Source organism: Ixodes scapularis, unplaced genomic scaffold (genome assembly GCF_016920785.2).
Source record: "Ixodes scapularis isolate PalLabHiFi unplaced genomic scaffold, ASM1692078v2 PGA_scaffold1__304_contigs__length_218370807, whole genome shotgun sequence".
Taxonomy (NCBI): Eukaryota; Metazoa; Arthropoda; class Arachnida; order Ixodida; family Ixodidae; genus Ixodes; species Ixodes scapularis.
In genome coordinates this window covers 92,420,800-92,442,157 of record NW_024609846.1, presented here as the reverse complement: position 1 = coordinate 92,442,157, position 21,358 = coordinate 92,420,800, and the positions used below count along the sequence as shown (strand labels likewise).

General features: G+C 45.1%; 1 protein-coding gene and 1 long non-coding RNA gene across 3 annotated transcripts in view; both read right to left on the bottom strand.

Moving 5' to 3' along the window:
* Positions 1-21,346, bottom strand: part of LOC8029935 — a 51,091-nt gene extending 29,745 nt beyond the window's left edge. The window contains exons 1-4 of one of the 2 annotated variants that reach the window (XM_029979993.4): positions 20,978-21,172; positions 20,271-20,364; positions 16,912-17,085; positions 7,731-12,502 (exon numbers count right to left, since the gene is read on the bottom strand). In XM_029979993.4, the coding sequence (XP_029835853.2) occupies positions 11,580-12,502; positions 16,912-17,085; positions 20,271-20,364; positions 20,978-20,989 (1,203 nt within the window). In that variant the 5' untranslated portion in view covers positions 20,990-21,172 and the 3' untranslated portion in view covers positions 7,731-11,579. Of the gene's footprint in view, positions 1-7,730; positions 12,503-16,911; positions 17,086-20,270; positions 20,365-20,977 lie in introns of those variants that run through there. The other variant, XM_040216162.2, reaches the window with a different exon arrangement.
* LOC121836110 lies at positions 2,066-5,063 on the bottom strand. The gene is made up of 2 exons (XR_006077783.1): positions 4,974-5,063; positions 2,066-4,766 (listed from the first exon to the last, which is right to left on the bottom strand). It is a non-coding gene; the product is annotated as an uncharacterized LOC121836110 (long non-coding RNA).
* Positions 21,347-21,358: the final 12 nt, after the last annotated feature.

Sequence of the window (21,358 nt, the reverse complement as noted above, 5' to 3'; positions counted from 1 at the left end):
TGTGGCCGCTGTTTTTGCTCTATTTTTAATATTTTACCATCTCTGACTTGAGCTTTGAAAAAAATCAACATAAAACTTTTTGTGAAATTATGTTTGCGTACCCACTTTCAGGTATGTAAATTATGAATTTGAATTTTGTAAGGCATGCCAAGTGTGTTAGCCCTTATGGCCGTGCCCTGTACAACGGGGTGTTCTTTTTATACTTAAGATTTGTTTTAAAAAAGCTGTGAAAGCTACACTAATGCGGTCTCTGCAGGCGAGTTATACGTTCAGCAGGACATAATATAGGGGGCTAATCGTCACAATAAGTTGGATAATTAACTAAAATCTGTTTAAGAACTTCTTAATTAGTGAAAATAAATTAATGGCTCAAATTAGAAACTGGCTGTGTCATCAAAAACCACTAAATGAGTAAATTTTAGAAACATTTGGAGTGTGTGGAAAGCGCAGTGGGGCACTAAATACTTGTGTAACAGGCTCAAGGCTGGCAGCGCGAAAATGCGGATGGTGGGCGCACAGTAGTGTCATCACCTGTGCGACAGTGGTAACTTTAGTGCAGCAGTACGCTTCTCACAAGCTTAAAATCTTGCTAAAATCCTTATGTTTATTTTCACCATTTAAAAAGTTAATGAACAGATTTTAGATAATTACCCAACCCACTAATTGAGATAATTACCCAACCCTCGTAGTACAACTCGCCTGCGCAGACCAAATTAATGTAGCTTTCATGACCCTTTTAATGCAACAGCATTAACTGCCCCATGGCACGAACCGCCTTGAAGCCGCGCCGAACGGCACCTTCCGTTCCCAATGGAGTGAAGCCTGTCGTCTGTAGCAGAAATATGATGGATAGGCTCCCATTGGCTGGCGCGCATCATCAAGAAACGAGGCTCCCATTGGCTCTCGCGCGGCGTAGTTAAAAAAAAAGGCCACCAGAAAAGCCCTCTCCATGGTGGCGCAGCGCGCGCAGCGGCCGCCATTAAGAGGTGCAGCGGTGTGGGCCTGGCCGCACAACCTGCTCGGGGAAGCTCCGGAGAGGCCGCACGGCCAAGCTCAGTGCGGCGCGGCCACTTCACAAGAGCACGCGCTCGGCTGTCCACGCCACTACGCCGCAGACAAACTAAGGGAGCGGAAGAATGACATTCATGCTTTCACATTAAAAACTCATAAGAGGTGCTTAGGTGTCCTCGGATTTTTTAAATAGACCTGTGAAGCCCAAAGAGAAACACCCTGTACATACAGCATGTGCATTTCTACTTTTGAGCAGAGATGAATGAGAGAAAACATGCAAATGCATTGGAAGAAATTAGTAATCTTAAATGTGACACCAGAGAGCAAGTGCCATGCCATTTTCTTAGTTTCTTCTCACCATAAAGTATTGTGTGAAAGGAAAAAAAAACTACCATAGTGCTCTTCAATGCACTACAAATCAAAGTTTTATTTGGAGCATTCAGACCTTGACCAATGTTCAGAAATTTCCAGAAATTTCCAGTTTTTTGTTGGCTATTAAACCTAATTTTGCTGACTAATTCCGAGAAGGTCTACAATTATCACTTAGGATGCCAACTATGACAACATGTAAAATGTGACTTTCTATGAGCTCGGAAAGAGCACCAATGCGTAATATTGAAGCTTCCATTGGTACTTCTACGGTTACCGACCTATTACATAAATTACCATGGCACTGAGAAGCTGTGTTTGACCTGAGCGTACAACAAAGTAAAATGTATTCACAACCTTCCTAGTCTCTTGGAATGTTCTGTCTGAATTCTCTGACATTTGATTGACTTTTTAGGACGACTAAATTCCCCTGATAATTGTGCATTCCCTGAAAAGACGGTCTTTTCTTGTTAGTAGGCAAACAGGCATTATTCAGTTGAACATTAAAACTTCTATGATAGGTCTTTTCAACATCAATTTAGATACACAACTTGAAGAATGCCATGATGCATTTACCTGAAATGGCATGGCCCAGGTTACCAGGTTTGCCAGCAGTCTTGGGAACGGGCACAAATGAAGTGTGGGCTTCGGCAGCACCAAAATAAAGAGGCTAGAAAACGCAGCGTAGTAACACAACTCTATTCACTTTTATTAGATTATCTCATATATAACCTTGAAAACTCAACCCTGCATTCACCTCGGAGAATGCACACTCTCTACCAACAGAGCTCACCCAAAAACAGTGGGTACTAAACAGTCTCCCAACAAGTGGCACATCCACGCAGAAGAGAAAGAACTCTGCCTTCCCCAATAAAACCATGCCCTACCTCTGTTGCTCCCACAAGTGTCCAGACCTGTAACCATCAGGGAAAAAACGCGCAAAGCGAATGCCAGGACGCTTTCGATTCTTGACGCTTTCGCCCTCTTATGCTCGACGAAAAGACTGACCAAAAAACTTGGCACGAACAGGATGTTAGGAGCAGCAGTTCCTTAACCGTTGGCAGTAGTCCCCCTTTCAAAGGGGCAATGCAGAATGGAAACAAATGCACATTTAAAAAGGAAACAAGTCCACATCCAAACATGCTCATGAAACTAAAGTATGACGCACATCACGATACCGGTGGGTCTAAAAAGAAAAATGACACCCGACGCATGCGTTGGCCAACATTGGTGGGGTAGTAGGGGGGGGAGAGAGAGAGAAATACGGACATTATTTTGCCGAAGACTTTTGAGCAAACGACCCAAACAAAACTGTGAGAGAGGGTCGAGCTTGCTGACCTCGCGGTTCAGTCCACAGTGTAGACAACAGATTTTTGAGGGTGTGCATAAGTGCTGCTTTGCGGGCGCGGGGCAGTCATGCTTCTGACACCATTCTTAATGCCGGCTGCTTTTCGTGCAAAATGGCAACGGACAGTACACGCAGGACGAGAAAAACTAACGAAACAAAAGCAGTCATGCCCAGTCATGCCTGTGCTCTGCGCCTATCACAAATGTACCGAGTCATCTGACACACTCAGCTCGTCATCTACAAAGACATGCTCTCCCTTTGCTTCAAGAACATACTTTAGGAGAAAGCGGAAGTTACCAACTTTGACTTGAAAGCAAGTGCATATTCCTCAGTGGCAGCGATAGCAGCTTGTAGAACGTGTCCATGCAAAGTCGGCTTTCACATGGATGCATATCATGCAGTGACGAGGGAACGCCGTTTCGTGCGCAGACCAAAAATGACTTAAACAATGGCAATGTTTGAACTCTCCACCTTAGTATATATAGTGTGCCAATAACCAGTGAACATAAAATGGAGGGATGCCAGCATCCATCATGGTTTCCTTAGAACCAACCTTGCTGACAAAGTGGAACTACTATCACAATGAAAAACTTTGGCAGGGGCACGTCATGAAATACACATAACAATGTCAACAATGTATCAGCAAAAAGGGTAAAAAACTAAAAGTTGGTTCACTGTTGTCATTGTCACAGATCAAAAGTCAAGATCAAAGTATTCTTCAGTTCAAAGACTTTCTGAGCAGATAAGAGAGGTTGCCATTGGCATGTTGAGGCAGTCAATTGAAAGGAACCGCATCCTCCAGTCTTCTTCAATTACAGGACACAGAGGATTTGCAGCTGCAAGCACCTAATTGGGGGCTACCTGCTTTGTATGTTGATCATAAACTCCTTAACCATGAGACATAAAACTTTTTCAAGTACAAAGTCGAAAAAAAATTTTGACTTCTTTTTGTGTGTGGTAGCAACACATGCAAGTGACATACATGTTTGGGCAACGCCACAGCGTAACAAGCAAATAAGAAAATACATACTAAGTAAATTCGCATTCTTGAACAGGTGTCTTCCGCTCCTGCAATGCACACATCCACATGACGTCAAAATGAGAGAGGAGCGTTTCAGAATTATTTTGAGTGATGCATCAGGTTTTGAAAAACACATCTGATTGACAAAAAAATTTTCAACAAGCAGGCCACATAAGCAAGTCATGAAGCTTTTCAGGACCACCATGTATGTTATGGCACATATAAATAAACAGCAGCCTATTTTTGAAAGCATTTTTCAAAAGTATTAACCATAAGAAGCACAAGCTCAAACAAAAGCATTTTGAAAACCTCACAAAGCCTCTGTTCCTTCTATGTTTTAACCATTCTTCTTCTTCCCGTCTCGGGTTAATTCAACACAGTTAATATTCACCAGCTTGCCTGCACCCTTACCATAATTTCTCTGAAGCCCCTAGCTTATAAATTTATGTACGTCCAATTTGTATCTGCCGTCCCGACAAAAAGAATGGATTGAAAATTGAATCCACTAACTAATGAATGGCGATTAAGCTGTAAAATGTCTGTTGAGATATGCAGATCTTTTCAATAGATGAGCACGGAAAGGAAAGAGAACTTAAGTTCAGTCATTTGCCAACTGAGACAGAGTGAAGAAGCACATGTCACCTGGAACGCAAACGGCCAGAGAAGTAGAAACTAAAATCACAAATTTCTCGAATGGTGCTTTACTCGATGTCCTTTTAAAAGTGACAGGGTTGTACCTCTGAGGACAATATGTGCTGAAACATCTGATACGGCTTATCTGTCTATCTGTGGTTTCCACAAGCTCTATTATCTCTCAATTTGTCAAAGAGTCCAAAGTGTAGTACTTCAACTTCACATTCCATTCCCAGATCGGACAGCAGCTCTCTCAAAAACTGGAAGGTATGCCAATGAAGCGTGAAGGACTGTGTCGGCTCATACTGTCTGCGATAGTACACATTTCTTTGGATTTCAAAACAATGCAAGCAGAAATATGCATGGTCCATCAGTGTACATTCACTGGAAATAAGAGGACACCATACTGTATAAGGAAAGAAGCAGGGAGAAACTCTTTATAGCAAATAGTTTATGATAAAAATTTCTTGAGCTATTCTGTATTACTTGCATCAACATTCTGGTAATCTCTGCATTGCTAGACCACGGGTGATGCTGTTAAGCTGATGACTATGCAAAACAAAAGGCTGGCAAGAAAACTGCTCGACTCACGATTGATCAGTTCCTATGTCGTCTCCCTCTTCAAACTATTCACCATTCTTTTCAGATTTGAAGAATGGAATGTGCGCAAGCTTCACCTGATACTTCAGACAACAGGAAGTATATTCCATACTGGAAAATAAATAAGGAATGTACATATATACGATGTATAAAAACAAATGTGACTAGGAAACATGGCACCTGCAACGTTGTGGAGGTAGTATCATACCATCTAAATAATTCAAGACTAAGAACCATTGTCCACTGTGCTCTTCCCAGAAGCACATTTTTTGTATCGAAGTGTATTAGTTAATGTTTAGATGCTAAGGCTGAAACACGTGTGTGAAAAAAACAACTCGAAATTGTATCAAATTCAGAACATGGAAAAATAGTTCCACACATATTTTTAGAAGCGAACCAGATGCGGGTACTTAACATACAGTTGAACCTCGATTTAGCGAAGTCACCGCGACTCCCTAATTATTTCGTTAAATCGGGAACTTCGTAAAGTCGAGAAAGAAATTCTTCGGGTTAGGCTGCGCGGGGAATCCCAATTTGTTCGTTAAATCGGGAAACTCGTAAAATCGGGTTTCGTTAAATTGAGGTTCAACTGTACATAAATTGAAAACATGTTTTTAACGCAACTATATTTGCGATTTATGTGCAGCCAATACCCTAATTTAAAGAGGAAAAAAGTGAACTATTTCTATGTGTTCCAAATATTGTGCGATATCCAGTTTCCTTTTTCACACGTGTGCTCCAGCTTTTATAGTTATGGTTAATAAAAATGTACATAACTACAAATGAAGTGCCTATAAATTTCAAACGACAGAACATACACAAGTCACGGAGACAGAGGCGAGAAAACATTACGGATGTCGGCACGTCCAACAAATTCCTGTAGAGCGCGCATCAATCTCTGTGTATTCCACAAGTGGAAGCATTCGTTCAGGTACTTTCCAGGTGACAACGATCTCCTGGAGTTTGAGTGGCAACAAAGGTTCAACAACAACAATACAACAATGCCACAGGCAATGAGGTTGCTGCTGGCACAACAACAAAGGTACCACATGATTTGCTTTAACATCCTCGAGACCGGATCACACATGCAGCGTAGCGCTAAATCATCACTAGGAACAGCGATGATGCAGCACTGACCTGATCGTAACTTAACACTACTGCAGCGTTTTATGAGTGCTCAACTAGTTAGTGCTGCCTCAGCAAGATCAGCGCTATTTCCAGCGCTGACTAACAGTGCTGTGGTGCATGTGTGAATGGGCTTTTACCCTAAAAAATGCAACATATATCACGGCCAAACAACGTGCCGAGATACTGAGAGAGAGGATGAGACGCGAGTGCGCAGGGACGTCAGAACGCCGAGCCTTGGTTCAGATGATGAGTGGGGGTAGATCTAAAGCTAGCTGTTTTCGTCTCCACCGCACTCGTCGAATGTGTTTGTTCCACGTTCTAACGTGTTCGACGAGTGCAATGGAGACAAAAACCGCTAGCTTTATGTCTACCCACTAATCATCCCAACCACAGCTCGGCGTTCTGAACTCCTAGCGCGCTCTCGGCTCCTCCTCTCCCTCAGCTTCTCGGCGCATAGCAATTTACTTGCAATAATTAGGTGCCCCAAATCCGTCGCAAATGAATTTGCTATTCCTCAGGTGCAGTTGCCAGTTCCTGAAAAACTCGCATTGTATTTCTAACTTTAGGTTTGTTCAGAGTCAAAAACAAAGCTATTTCTGTCGTTGATGGCAGAAGCTAGGTTTTGCTGCAAGAACTGCCTCACGTGTCGGCCTTCAGAGCCGAGTTCTTTATCTGTGAACGATCTGACTCGGCCATTGAAGGAATAAGGCAATTCCATGGTGGTGGTGCACCTCTTTCCCAAATGCTACTCTTTAGTGATGGCCTTTTATTAAAGATCAACTCGGCAGAGTTAATTGCCCCAGTATCCTCAAGAACGTATTTAAAAAGGTAAGGAAGTTATATCGGTTTCGTTCTAGCACGGCGTAATGAGTATTAGAAGTTTGAGTGCACTTTCTAACACCTGCAGAGAAAACAGCCGACATGAAGCTCGGTTCATGCTTCCTGTTGGCTTGTTGATGCATTTGAAAACTGCTTAATTTCAAGCGACCAATTGGCCTAGGGGAATGCATGCAGTCAGGAATGCATAGCGAAAATCATGCGACATCGGTGACATTCGCAAGAACAGAACCGACGGGAATGCTCTGCAACGTGCAGTACATGTCAGGTAATAAAGATACTTTCTATCTTCCTACAGCATGGCAATTTAAGAAAGAAAACGACAACTGGACTTCACTGCAAAACAAAGAAGCTGTCATCCTTGCAGTGTCGAAGAAGCAGACAAAGACCGTCTCTGGCCCGCAGAGTTCACTCCGACGATTCAATAGGAAACTGGCAGTGCACCAAAAATGCATCCGAAGATTTGGCACCAACAAAGAACATCATCCTGCAGTGGTGCTCAAGTTCTGCAGTTGTCCAACAATGCATTCAATGTTGCTCAGAAAGTTTTCCATTAAATGTCTTTTGGCATTGTGACTAGTATGGCATTCGGTTCTAGTTATTTCTTGTTTTTTTTCTCACAAACTCAGTGGAGTAAGTCGATGTTTCTATACTAGATGTCTAAAACCCAAAAGAAAAAGAAACCTCCTTGTCCAATGATTTTTAGACGTGACATGACATTTTCTTGACATGCTAGACCACCAGAAAAAAATAATTTTTATAGCCCTTCTGCTGGTTCTAAAACTTGACGAAATAAACAAGGAACCAAAATAATGCTAATTTTTATCGCCTCAGAAAGTAAAAAGCTGCTCTTCATTTATATCTTCGGTGGCAGTAATTAAATTACTTCGATTGCTGGCATAGTATACTCCAAGGCAGAAACCCCAGCTATGGTTCACAAGGCATGGCCTCAGAAAACAGAAAGCAGCCACCTTTGTCACAGACATTGGCATTTTGGAACAACTATGACCTCAACAAGATGCATGTAATAAAACATGCTTAATGGCATGCAGTAACACACACCTTCACAATGACTGGTGGTCTACATAGTGTTGCCTACCAGCTGATTGGTCCGGTCAACCAATTGAATTGATGCCCAGGGTAAACTTCGACACAAAACTGACATTTTTGCTAGGACAAGAAAACGTGAAAGATGCTCTTGAACAAGCCTATTAAAGCCACCAAAGCCGACCCCGGGGTGCTTCAATGCTAAAAACTATGCTCGCTAGAAATGTGGCGGGTTACTCTTAAAGTTCACACTAACAACAAGGTAATAAGCTTTAAAAATGCAAAAAGAATGAGAAGGACTTATAATTCAATATTTTATAAATGTTCCGAGGAAAAGCAAGATTCGGAATGCGGTACCAGCATTTGGATAAAGCACCCTGTGTCCAAGCATCAAGTATTTGGTTGTTCGAAACTAAACTCATAAAGTGCCGCGGGCAAGCTATGGGCTGGATCCACTGAATGAGGTACGCTTAGAACGTTGGCACTCCGTAAAGCAGGCGCAACTGGCGATTGTTAAGATTAAAAAACGTCACTTCCGGAGCCTCGGACATGGTGCCAGGGGGCTCGGGCGATAACGTTTTGCTCCGTCGCGGGCTGCTCCAACGTTTCTGGAGGACAGAAAACTGTTTCCTGCAATTTCAGGTAAAGCTTCGGACAATTAGCAACAATAATTTTAAGCACCGAGATCGCCGAACGGTGCTAAAATGCTAAATAAGCGACACTCTGAAGTGTAGCTTATTTAGCAACCCAACTCCAAGCCTTGTTGCATGACAGGGTTTATATCAACCCGATTTGGAGACATGGCAACGCCCTTCAGAATAGCAGCTGACCATCCTCAAAATGATCTCGAAGCCCCTGGAGTTTCGTGCTGGGGCATTTCGGTCGCAACGCCTCTGCGACCGCAATTTAAGAGCGAGCGCCTAAACAGCAATTGAAGCTGGGTTTAAAACCTTCCTGCAGAGAGGCATGCAATGCACCATGCCACAAGAACAACGAGCACACGAGAAAGGCCCTTCCCAGAGAAATTTCACCGGAGGTAAAAACAAATAACTGGAGACCTCGTCTATAAAGGGGGAATCAATGACAACAGACAACTTAATGCATCCAACAATAATGCACCTGGCGGAAGACCAAAAGGATACTTCAAACGCCAACAACAACTCCCCGCTGCCGTACCGCTTTCACTGTCCTGCATAATCGGTAAGAGGTTACATGCATGCTCTAGTTGCGGTATAGTCCAGTAATGCATGTTTATGTACATATAATCTGTAGATTTGTTAAGGTATTAAGTCATTTTCTTTTTCATTATAATTCTCCTATATACAATTATAAAACTATGGCAACAATTACTTAGTTTTTTTTTTCTTTCCCATAAATGGCAGTTTGACGATGGGATGCCTTAGACAGCCTGAAAGGGAAGGGGAGAGGGAGATGTTTGGGAAAGGGTGTGCAGCTACTAAAGGAGATAGAGAGTGAAAGGAGGTGGAGAGGTGGGAGACAAGGAGATTGCAAATGCTAGACACACCTACACTACGTACGACTTTTTTCGTCGCAATCTGCCGCTGCCTGCCACGGTGCGTCGACAGTCTCGACGCACACCGCTACCACGGGTGTTGGTCGAGGAAACGCTCCCAGAGGGAGATGCAAATTAGGTGCGTAAACAAACGGGGAACCAACACCACTACTTGTGCCGACGTTGCTTGTCCCGTACTAAGCGCCATCGAGAAAACCTTCCCACTGCACCCAACAAACACTAGCAGTTTAGTTCTAAGAAACAAAAATTTACACGCTGTTGTTACCATGAGCCTCCGAATAGCGGGGCAATGGAACAGTCTACAAAAACGGCGGGTCGCTCGATGACTAGTACCGAAAAAACGAACGGCCGAGAGACGAGTGAGTGCAGCGCGCTTCAAACTCTACCGACTTGAGCCTCTGAATTCCCCGCATTTCAACAGCAACAACAACGACAACAACTTTGGGGGCATGATGTGTTGAGAGACGTGAGCGTGCGTGCCGACAATAAATTCGTCAAAATGATCAACAAAAGAAAGAAAAAATACACAGAAACAATTATGCACGGCTGGGACGAGAAACCTTGCTCAAACTACTGGACTACAAAAAAGAATAAGGCTGCACAATCCACATCAACCTGGAGCCATTTTGGAAGGTGCAATGCCCGTTCGAGACGCCAACCCAGGGTAACCAAGAAAGTGCAACAATCGAACAGGAACGTAGGACTTACACCAATTGCGATTGTTAAAAAACGGTCTAGGCCCCGACGAGAGCTCAATGGAGGAAATGTCAATAAAGCAGTTGTTAATATCAAAACCCCTCGACAGTGAAAAGATGGCGTGCCGTTGTACTATCCCGAGGATGTTGATATCCTGCGGAGTGTTTCCCCTTGTTATGGTTACACGTATGTACAAACACCCACACACATGCACACACACACATGCATATGTATATACAAAAGACTTATGCTTCAAATGTGCCAGGTGCCCTAGTGGGGTAAATCTTACCACACGAAGCACCACGAAAAAAAAAAAATAATAAAAACGAGCGAAGAACCTTGACGCACTTGCCAAGCCGAGAAAAAAGCAGACGAGCGTAACCGACGAGCGTGACCACGAACTCGCATTCGGGCAACTGTCGAAAGGTATAGAAATATTGCCACAATCCAGGTAGTATGTGCAAAAGAGACTAGCAACTTCGCTCGAACGGCCAAGGGTGAGCGGTGGCAGTGAATTCTCTCGGCTTGCACGGTCACCTTTGCGAGAGAAGCCCCCGAACGCCGCAAAGTCGACGCCAACTCGAGACAACGGAGCCGGCACTCAAGACGGTGGCAGTGTTGCTCTGCACGGGGCTCGCCAACCGAACGGCTGCAGACGGGTCTGTCCAAAGGGTTCACAAAGGGGGCCTCAGTGGAGAAGTTTGAGCAGGAGGAGTGGTGCAAGAAGTGCAAGGCTTGGGTTCGGGAGAAACAGACCTCGGAGCAATGTTTCTCTCGCTTATACATGACTGGGGGGGGAGAGGAGGGGGGCTCGCGCGGCACAGGGGCAGCCCTGGAAGCGGCGACAATTAGAAGACATGGCAGTAGCATTAACGGTTCGCTTTAGCACCAATCCTTAATTAGGGGAACAACGAAAAAGATGCGTCGAGGAAAGCAATCAACATCAAGTCCCGAGAAAACGAGGTCATTCCTCCACAAACGCGGAAACCACTTCCGTGGGTGCCGACCCACGCGTGCCCGTGCGATCCGCGCGCAAATTGCTATTTCCAACATCAAACGAGAAAACCGAGGAAAGGGAAGGAAGACTAGGCAGTGAGCAGGAACAAACAAAAACCGCAACACCCCTAACGAAGGTCACACCTAAAAACTGTGACGTGGGCTTCTCAACAAAAGTGAGCACGTGGCCTGCGTGGCGGGGGCTCTCGTTGAGAGAGCCGTGCCTTCGAATGCACCGCCACGAAACAGTGTCGGCGCTCGGCCCACGGGCACACTCGGCGACTGACCGAAACGGCAGTTGCGAGCTTTGCAAACGGCCGTCCGACAAGGGGAACACGGGAAAACGTGCGGACCTCTTATCAAAAGTACCCCGGGTGTTCCATGATGCCATAGTACTGTCCGTTGTAGATGACCCCAATCTCCCTGAGCACTTCCCCACGCAGCGTGGCCTTGATAGTCCAGTTGTGGACGTCTGCACTCTCCCGCTCCCGCTCCAGCCGGTCGACGTCAACGATGCGCGAGCTCAGTCGCTCCAGGATGACTCCGATGTCCCGAACCGTGAGGTGCCGGTCCTGCTCCAGTGACAGCTGGTCGACCAGAAGCAGGTAGCGCTCCGACAGCTGCTCCTCCTCGCACGCCGTGTTGTCCGTGTCGGACTCCGAGTCGTCCGCCACCATGGCGGGGATGCGGGACTCCTCGGTGACCTCAAGGAAGCGGACGTGGCCCTTTGGGGTGGGCCCCGAGGGCGGTCTTTGGAGACCTGAGGGGCCTGGGAAGGGGCCCCGGGGAAACTCTTGGATGGGCGAGGTGGCCACCGACTTGTTTACTTGGATCTGGTGCGAGCCGTGCAGTGCGGCGCAGTGGAAGTCGCACTGGGTGTGGTTGTGGTCCGGACTGCCCGTCCCGCCTCCGTCCCTTGCCCCTTCCCTCCCGCCGGAGGCGCTCTCGCGGGAACTGGTCCGCGGGAGAGAGCGGTGCTCGGGCCGCGGTCCGAGGCCCTCCAGCGTCAGCCTGGTCCGCGTGCCCGCCCCGCCCGTCGCGATGGTCGCGCCTTGCGAAGCAGCGTCCTGCTCCGCCTGCGAGGCTTCCTGGGAGCTGACCTCGACGCGGAGGATCCCGCCCGGCTCGGAGCCCGGGCGCCGGTGGCACTTTTCATGCTGGTCCCAGTGGAGCACCACCGTGACGCGCCCCTTGTTGTCCATGATCTTCCACGAGGGCTGGAGGTCCATGAGCTCCAGGCTGGTGATGGCGTCGCACACGATGCGAGGTATTGCTGTGATGGCTGCGGCGGGGGAATCGGGTCTTACGGCGGGGCCCTTTGGTGCGGGATCCTTAGGCCCGCTCGAGGGGCCGAGTTTGTTTAGTTACGGGACCGTGCCGTGGCTCCAGAATCAGTGGCTACGTTATAAAAGTACTGTACAATTGAATCGAACAGGGGCAAGCAAGCCTGGCAGAGACTCGTTGCAAAAGTCAGTTGGCATTTTCTTTTCGAGGGCTAGATTACGAGCTACTCAACACATAAAGCCCTTGCAAAGGCTAATGCACACTGGCAGTACAGAGTTCGCGTGCATATACTTTATACATACATTATTCATATTTTTTGTCTTCTGGCGTGCTAACATCGGCCAACCAAAAAGATTGATTTGTTCGCTTCTTCCGGTTAAACAGACGCTATGGAATGCAGTACAGTGGGAACATTTAGCAACATCTGAAGACACCAGAGAGGACTCAATATGTTTTCTAAAATAGGCATGTTTGAGTGTGTGAGAACCTGATGCACTACCTTTCATAAAATTTTTTGGAGTATTCCTTTCTGAGAGAAGGTTAGCGAAACTTGGTGCAGTCAATACTAAGTGTCATCTTCCTTGTCACTTAGTTGTTTTAGAAAAGAGAAATGTTAGGCATGTCAGAATATTTAGAACTTTGTTATACGGATTCAAACATTGGTGCATTCAACCTGTCTTTCAAATTGACACAATAGCATGAAAACATTTTGAAAATTTCCAAGTATTTTTTTAAGTCACGATGGAATTGTTTTAGCTCTGTTGGATACACTTACACAATGGCATAGGGGCACCGTGGTGAAGTATACCGTTGGCGACATTAATTGTGTCGTGCATTTGTTTATACAGCAACAAGTTAGTGAGCTGTAATGATCATCTCATGTCTCTGCTGTAGATGAGAAATTCAGCCAGTGCAGTACCACTGCTGGCCTGGAGACAAGGACCCACACTTTTCTCAAGGAAGTCTATGTTCGACAGTTGGAAAAGAAATAGTAGCTTTGTTTTTGAGCACTATGAAAGTGTGCGAGATATCCCAGTGCCAACATGCTCCGCAAATGTGAGCAGTCACACTGTTTAAGTATAGTATGTGTAGTTTAGATTTACTGCTATATCTTTATTAACATACACACAAAATACTTGCAAATAATAAAGCTAAAAAAAACATTGCCTTTAGTACTCATGCAAGGCATGAGTAAATGAGCAAAAGAAATGTGCAAAGGCTGGTAGCTGTTTTATCAGTAGCACAAAATGTGACTGAAGATGAAGTTACCATCCTCAAAAGTTCCATCCAACTGAAATCGAGATTGGTAACCTGTAATATCGTAGTACAAAGAAATGGAATGTGTGGTGTTTGTTTGAACTCAACAAAAGGAAAAAAAGGGACAAAAAGAAGACAACAAAAGCCTTTATTATAAAATGCACATGCAAAAAAAGAAATTTAAAAACTTAAGCTACCCACAGATTTTCGTTTTTAGAAAACCAAACAAGTTTATTGAACATAAAACGTAAGCAATAGGGAGCTTGTACACAGATGCCATTACACAAAGATGTGTCACAACCATTATTCAATGCCCCGACCGCAGTGTTTTGGGGTGGAGCAAGCACGTCTGCATAACACCGTTTTAATAAAAAACATAAAAGTCTAAATCTCGGGTCATTGGCAACATAATCCCCGAAAAACTCCAGCGAACAAGGATGTTTCTCAGCTATATGCAAAGGCGGAGATGAGTCTTAGTACCTCTTGAGAATGCAGCAGTCCGCAAAACAGTCCCATGCTCACTGCACACACCGTACACTAGCACACTAGCCACGGCCGAAGTTCCAAACTCATTCAGTGCGGCGAGCTGGATTTACCATAATCTAATGCAAAAGGGCTGGATAAAGTAAATCCTGCCCTACACAAAAATCAAACGGGTAGATATTATTCTTGGAATGGAATGCTTGTAGGCTACTTAGTACATACACAAAGTTTCACAACTGTTAGAGCTCTAGTAATTGCAATATTCAATTTAGTAATGTTGATCATTTTTATCTGGTGACCAGGCAACACTGCCCAAGTTAGTATCACCAAGGTCATCCTAGTGATAGGGGGGAGAAATTAGCTTGGAAGGGTGGGAGGAATTGTAAGTTCCTCTATTTAGACTCGGTGGCACAAGCCACCACTTGTTACAAAGGGTACAGCCATTAACATTTACCCAACCATGGTGCCCATAAACCATGTGATCTTGATGTGTACTTTAACGCTTTCTCAATCTTGGGGCCCCCATGCTTGCCCAAGCATGAATGCATCCTCTCACGCTACTCTCGCTTTCGCCTCCTTGACCTTTCACCTGGCATGCACAAGCAAGGTCATCGTGGACAACAACGAGTCTGTCAGTGACGACCTCGTCGCCGCTGAAACTGGTCGCTAGCAGGTCCAGGTCAAAATGACCAGCTTCCAACATCTCTTGATAGCAATCACTCTCATCGCTGCTGCGATCACTGTCCAAGACTCCGACGAGAAGCGATGCCGTAGACATAATCACCTCGAAACCGTATGCTCGAAATGCAGAAGGTAAATGAGGAAGCGGAAGCGTGAGACGCCGAGAGAACCTTGTGTGCGAGTGCATGCAAGGGGACGCCGCGCGTTGAGCGAGTTATGTCGCTGGCCCATCAAACGTGGCGCTCGAATGGGGTGGATCCAAGGGTCCACGTATAAATCAATTTATTTACAAGACTATCGCATCATTCACAAAACAAACTTAGCAGAAATGTAGGGACATACAATGGGTCCCAGCAGTATAGTTATCTGATATATTATTTTTGGCGCGTCCTAATCCCTTGAAGTTGTGCTTTGTTTGCCGGTATGGCCGACATAATGAAAACAGGTTAACCAGACACTATTTTTTTCCCCTCCGGTTTTATTTTAAATGACCAGGGGGTTGATGGTTTGATCAGCCGCCACCAATCATATAATGTTTTAAAAAATTGGAGGGCGATCGCATGATGCATTTAGACAGCGGTATCCACGCTGCTTATTCAAAAACATGACGATGACGATCGTCATATCGTCGCCAGATTTTTCTCCCAAATTTAGTGGGGAAAGTGAATCGGCGCACAGATCACATGAAGTAAATTTTTCCAGCGGGGAACCTGAACTTGTCTGTAGGTCCCGTGACGCCAGGTCATGTGCCATTAATTGTCTAATTAAATTTAGCGGAGGAACTGAGTAGGAGCATAGGTTACATGACGTCGATATTTCCGCAGCGGGGAACCTGAATTTGTCTGTAGGACCTGTGATGTCAGGTAACCTGACATGAATTTTCCTGCCAAATTTAGAGGGGAAACTGAATGGGTGCATAGGTCATGTGATGTCAATTTTTCCATTCAATTTAGCGGGGAACCTAAATTCGTCTGTAGGTCCCGTGAGTCAGGTCACATGACATCAATCAATTTTCCCGCCAAATGTAGCGGGGAAACTGAATTGGTACACAGGTCACGGGATGTCAATTTTTCCGCTAAATTTAGAGGGGAAACTGAATTCACTTATGCTTACGTTGTCGTGCAACTGGGGGGACGAGCCCGTAACAGCTACTGCTGTATACGGAGCTTTTCTTATGTGGGGGCCTTTGAGATTTGGGCCTGACACTACAAAGGTCACATGTCTGTACCTCTTGTCAAGTAAGTCAAGTAAATACTGCCCTTCTTACAGTCCAACAACAGCCAAACTACTGCAAGTCATAGATCCCTGCTTTTCCCGGTCAAACAAGGCACACTTGTCGACCTACAGCTACAGAAATTGTTGAGCAATTAAATAATGTAAAAATAAATTACATCTAAAACAGCGCATCAATACATGTTTCACAGCTTGACAGAAAGTGCTACCCTTCAATGCGTCACCCTCACAACTCCTACCTATTGTTTACTTCTAGCAATGAAGTCTATCACAGGAGGGCACTACTGTACATTCGCAATGTGCTGTATACATGCCTAGCTTTTTGAGTATACCTCGAGATTTCTCTGTTTTATTATCATTGTTCTCCAGATGTACCTATTTCAATTTTGCCTTCTTCAAGAAAACTCATTGGTGTCTCATGTGTGCAATGAGCTGTGCAGTGTGAACTGCCATTTATACATGTATTTATTTGAAATTACTGTCAGCCCTCTATTAAGGGGCATTACAGACAGAACAGGCTACAAATAGGAAGGAAGGGAACATTCTTCCAAACTTCTAGTTCTCCAGAGTATGCTTTACTAAAATGCAGACTTAGCTGCTTAATACTTACAGTCCGTTTATAATCAAACTTACTTGCTTCGACTTGGACAAAATAGACAAGCGAAATGTCTCGCGTGTTCAAAGGCGACCACGAAAACAAGTCAGAAGGAACTAATGAACCGTGTAAACAATGTGGCTGGGTCGTCCACCCACCTGCTCTGAGTGCCTCCACTCCCGGCGGCAGCCACTTCTCGCTGGGCTGGAGCATGAGGAATACCGTGTCCCTCTCCGCACGCTGGAAGTAGTTCTCATCCTCCACTTCGGTTCCGTCTATCTCCAGGACAATCTTCAGGTCAAATGGGTTGCTGTACCCCAATTTCGCTGCCCCTGTCGCAGGCGAGAGAAAAACATACCTAATGTTAAGCTCTGCGAACGAGAAAAAAAGGGAGCTTCTCACAATACTGAAATTGGCATAAACTTGCACAACAGATAAAAAAAAAAGTGCTGACCACAGGTGCAAGCCCAAGAAGATGGGCAAAAACCCATACACTAGATCAACTGGATTCTCACAGATAACCGAAAGTAGAGATGAATGGGTGATATTGACTGGCTCTTCTTAATCGGTTGTAGAGTCTGCTTTACCTCGCCTAGACACGTTGAAACCACTTTATCCCTTGCTTTTCCAATTTCTTTGTCGTGCACGCTGCACTGCAGTAAACAGCAGTATGCAGATGTATTGCACATTGTGGAACACATCCATACAGAAGGCTAGGAAGACAGATCAAGTCAGCAAAGCTGACCAAGTGAGCTTCATGGTTAACTAGAGCGACTGCACCCCTAGCAATTGCTCCAGCTACTTGGTAGCCTGAGTTGCTGCCTAGACCCTGGAAACATCCTACATATCGGAGGATTTAATGACTAAATTTTATGTATATATAAAAAAAAAAAACTTTTATTTTGACAACTTTGGTAGGGGTACAAGCGGATCCTAGCATTGTTTCGAAATCCACGCCTGGGTAGCAAACAGAGGGTAGAAGAATGCAGGCCAAACTAAGGAAATTAATAAGACGCTGCAACGAAATTCTAGCATCTATTTTATTGCCTAAATGTCAACCATGTTCTGGGCACACCACAGAGACTCCAATTTTTTGCTCGAAAAGACGCCACAACATTATTTAAAAGGAATAAACCGAACGCTCGTCCGTCATTCTGAACTTAAAAGCAGTGCAGCCCTGTGGAAGTACGGCAGGAAGCTGCAAGCTCACGAGCCTTGTCAAAACGAATTTCCCTTTTCTCCCGGCCTATTCAGCTCCTGGGGGAAGAGGGGAGGGTCAACTAAAACGGCCAGGTTGTAACGCGTTGACCACACCAAGTTATGAAGCTTCTAACCACGCCAGCCCCCAAGCTGCTTTGCCCATGCTAGGTCAGTTGACGTCACGTCTCTCATGTTGCATCGCACTCTCCGATGGCTGATCTTCGAGCGCTTGTTGGGTTCAATCTTTTGGAACGAAAAATATAGCCATCCATTCAATAATAGAAGCATGCAATAGTCATTAGCTGGTAGAGTTGATCATGTTTAACTTATTTCTGAACGTGAGAGGTATATTTTAAGTTTCGATTCAGCATGCCTTTAATTCCCTCCCTTCCCTCCATCTCTCCTTCACCCCACCCTCCCTTGTCTCCATTAGATGATTTTAATCAATATCCAGAGATAAGTTCTCCTAGCCTGTTTTAAAGGGATACTACAACGAAATTTCGGCACTTATTTTTTTATTTATGTGTGTTCAAAGGAGCAGTATCACATCGCACACACCAATATCTTGTTAAAAAAAACATGAAAAGGAATTTCAAAACGAATTAAACGATTAGCAAAGAACACCTGGTGGATGTCGCCAACGCCTCGTTTGTAATGCCGTTCTAGGAACCTTGACAGACTGTGACGATAACTGTCTCGCCTCCAGCCACCACGTGAGAAGAGGGAGAGGAACTCCCCTCTCTCCGAGAATCTCTTTTGCGTGTTCCAGAAGTCTCTATTGTCCCTCTACAAGATTACAGAAGATTAACCCGTCATGTTATAACGTGACGGTATTACAAAAGCAGCCGCTTCGGTGGCTGGAACGACTAGGCCATCCTCTAAATGCCAGCCTCACCACAGCTTTGGTCGTCATGAGACAAACTAAGTCACGTGCTCTGTGCTGGCTGCTCTCCGAGTGCTTGCCAGAGTGGGCCGTTTTTAGCGAAAAATACAGCCACCAGGCTCAAAATACAAATGTGCAATTGTCATTTACAGATAGTGTGGATCATAATCAACCTATTTTTGAACACGAGTATATTTCAAATTTCGTCGAAGTATCCCTTTAAATAAAAACATTTCAATAACAACCCCTTTAATTTCATTCCCTGAAAAGAAAAAAAAAAAACGCCAAAGGCCCATTACAGGCTTTTCATACTTAAAAAGTTTTCTGCATAATTACAAGAAGCATTTTTTAAATAAATTTTTAGATGAGTATATTTTGTCAAAGGACCCTTTTTGAGACCTACTAATAATAATATTAAAAAGCATGTTTGCATCATTATTTTCACAACTTGAACAATTCCACAAAAATCATCCGACTGTGATCACGCAGAGGTGCGAGTCGATTGTGTAAAACACTGTCCAGAAGCAGAGAGCGCAAGTTAGCAGATGCATCCACCAGGGCTGCAAGATGGACAGATGCATTACAGCCGAACCTTTTTAATTTTGCGGCAGCCTGCCCCTTCTAGTCAGCATTTTTAATACGAACAGTCAACTTCCCTTCGACATACAAAACTGCGACCGAAGCCAGCAGCCTCCTAATCTAGAAAAGCTCTAGCGCACTTGAATTTTAATACTGTCGCACTACGACCGAGTGCCAACGCAGGTTGGACAAAGTTGCTACATTGGCATATGGCTGGGACATGAGTTAGATTACGCCGAGCTTGGCTCGGCTTGGCTTGGCATTGGGCTCGCGCTGAATCGCCACGTCCGTGCCAACGTCTCACGAACAGACGAAGAAACAGACGGTTCCCGCTGAGTTTAGGTCATGTCACTAAAGGTGCAGGCTCAGTCGTGCGTTACACAAAACTGTGCCTGAGCTATTCTTTTGTCTTCAAAGTTTGGCTGTGTCACCGCGGCAGTTTCCAGCTACTTTCTGCTGTGAGGGGGCGGCCCCATCAGTGCTACATTCATCGTGTATGTTTCACTAATTTCTGACACTCCAATCTTAAAATGCACGACTGCATTGGGAGCTTTACGAGCACACCACCTACGGGTACCCATAGCTCCCTGCATGCCTGATGTTCACTTTACTGTCCCTTGGCAGTAAGTTCAGAACTACTAAGTAAATAATAGTTGCAATCTTGCCCCCCTGGGATCATTTATGTAACTTGGCTTTAAGTGGATATTGCAGGACTGACCGCCCGGAGCTGCCCAAATGTAATTGTACATCTCTTCTCTTCTGTGCGTGCCAAAAAGATGCGACCACTATGCTGGAAAGGGTGCTTTTAGCTCAGCCAACCGTTTGACAGAGAGTAAAGGAAGTGAGATTACTTACCTTTTGTTCGAAGCTCGTCTAGGCAAGAAGCCACCACGCATTTTCTCGTTTGTCGATCACAGCTCCACACTTTGTGGGGTTTCCCTGCCGAATCCTGGGGAAGATCAATGAATCGCATTATTTTTATTCACTCGCACGAGTCATACCACAAAGATAAGCGAGAGATATTTTCTACACGACGGTCTGAATATCCCCGACGAGGGCAGGGACCATCGAGCGCTATCGAACACGTAAACTTGGAGCAAGGTTAAACGCAAGCGATCAAAGCTTTAACTGTTTCACTGGCGACAAAAAACGTGGTTATTCTTTCCTTCCGCGCGTCATATTGTGCACGTTTCGCATATCCCTCACGCCGAAACAACTAAATTAACGAGACGAACGCGATCTATTCGAAAATTTGGTGCTGGCTGTGCGTGTTGTTGTGTATGCGCGATTTTTTTTTTTTTTTTTTCCTTCCTTTGCGGATGACCCAGAGAGCGACCGCTGTGGAGATTCAAGTCACCGATCTCCTCAGCGTCGGTTTTGTAGGCTCGAATCCGTCTTCCGTCGGTCAGCCCGGACAAAACCTGCGTCCGAAAATCGTCCCTGGTCTCGCATTTGGACAGAAATTATCGGGACTGAGGCCTAACGTGGTCCCGTTTGACATCTGTCGACTTTATTTTGTTATGGAGCTAGCCAGTACGGCAGTGTCAAAGCGAGCAGCTTACCTCCGTGGTCATGATAGTAAAGTTGAAAGGCTAATTTTGGCCATGCACATTCTTCCTCCAGTGTTCTTTCGCCATTTCGGCGGGAACCGAGGTGTTCTTGAGCGGAGCAGCTCGACGGTTACCGACACACGACGGCAACGACGGTCCCTGCGTCCCTGGACTCCACTCCACCACTTCACTGTGCTCTCTCACCTCCCGTCGTACGCGGCGAATTCGCGCATCCAGGGAATACGAAACTGTTACCATGTCGGTTTTTTTCTGACCATACTAATATATTTAGTAGGAACTAAATATTTAGTTGTAGATATTTATAATAATTCTATGCCTCCTGCTTGCCTTCTCATTGTGTTCTCAACGAGTATAATATTCAAGACATCGTTT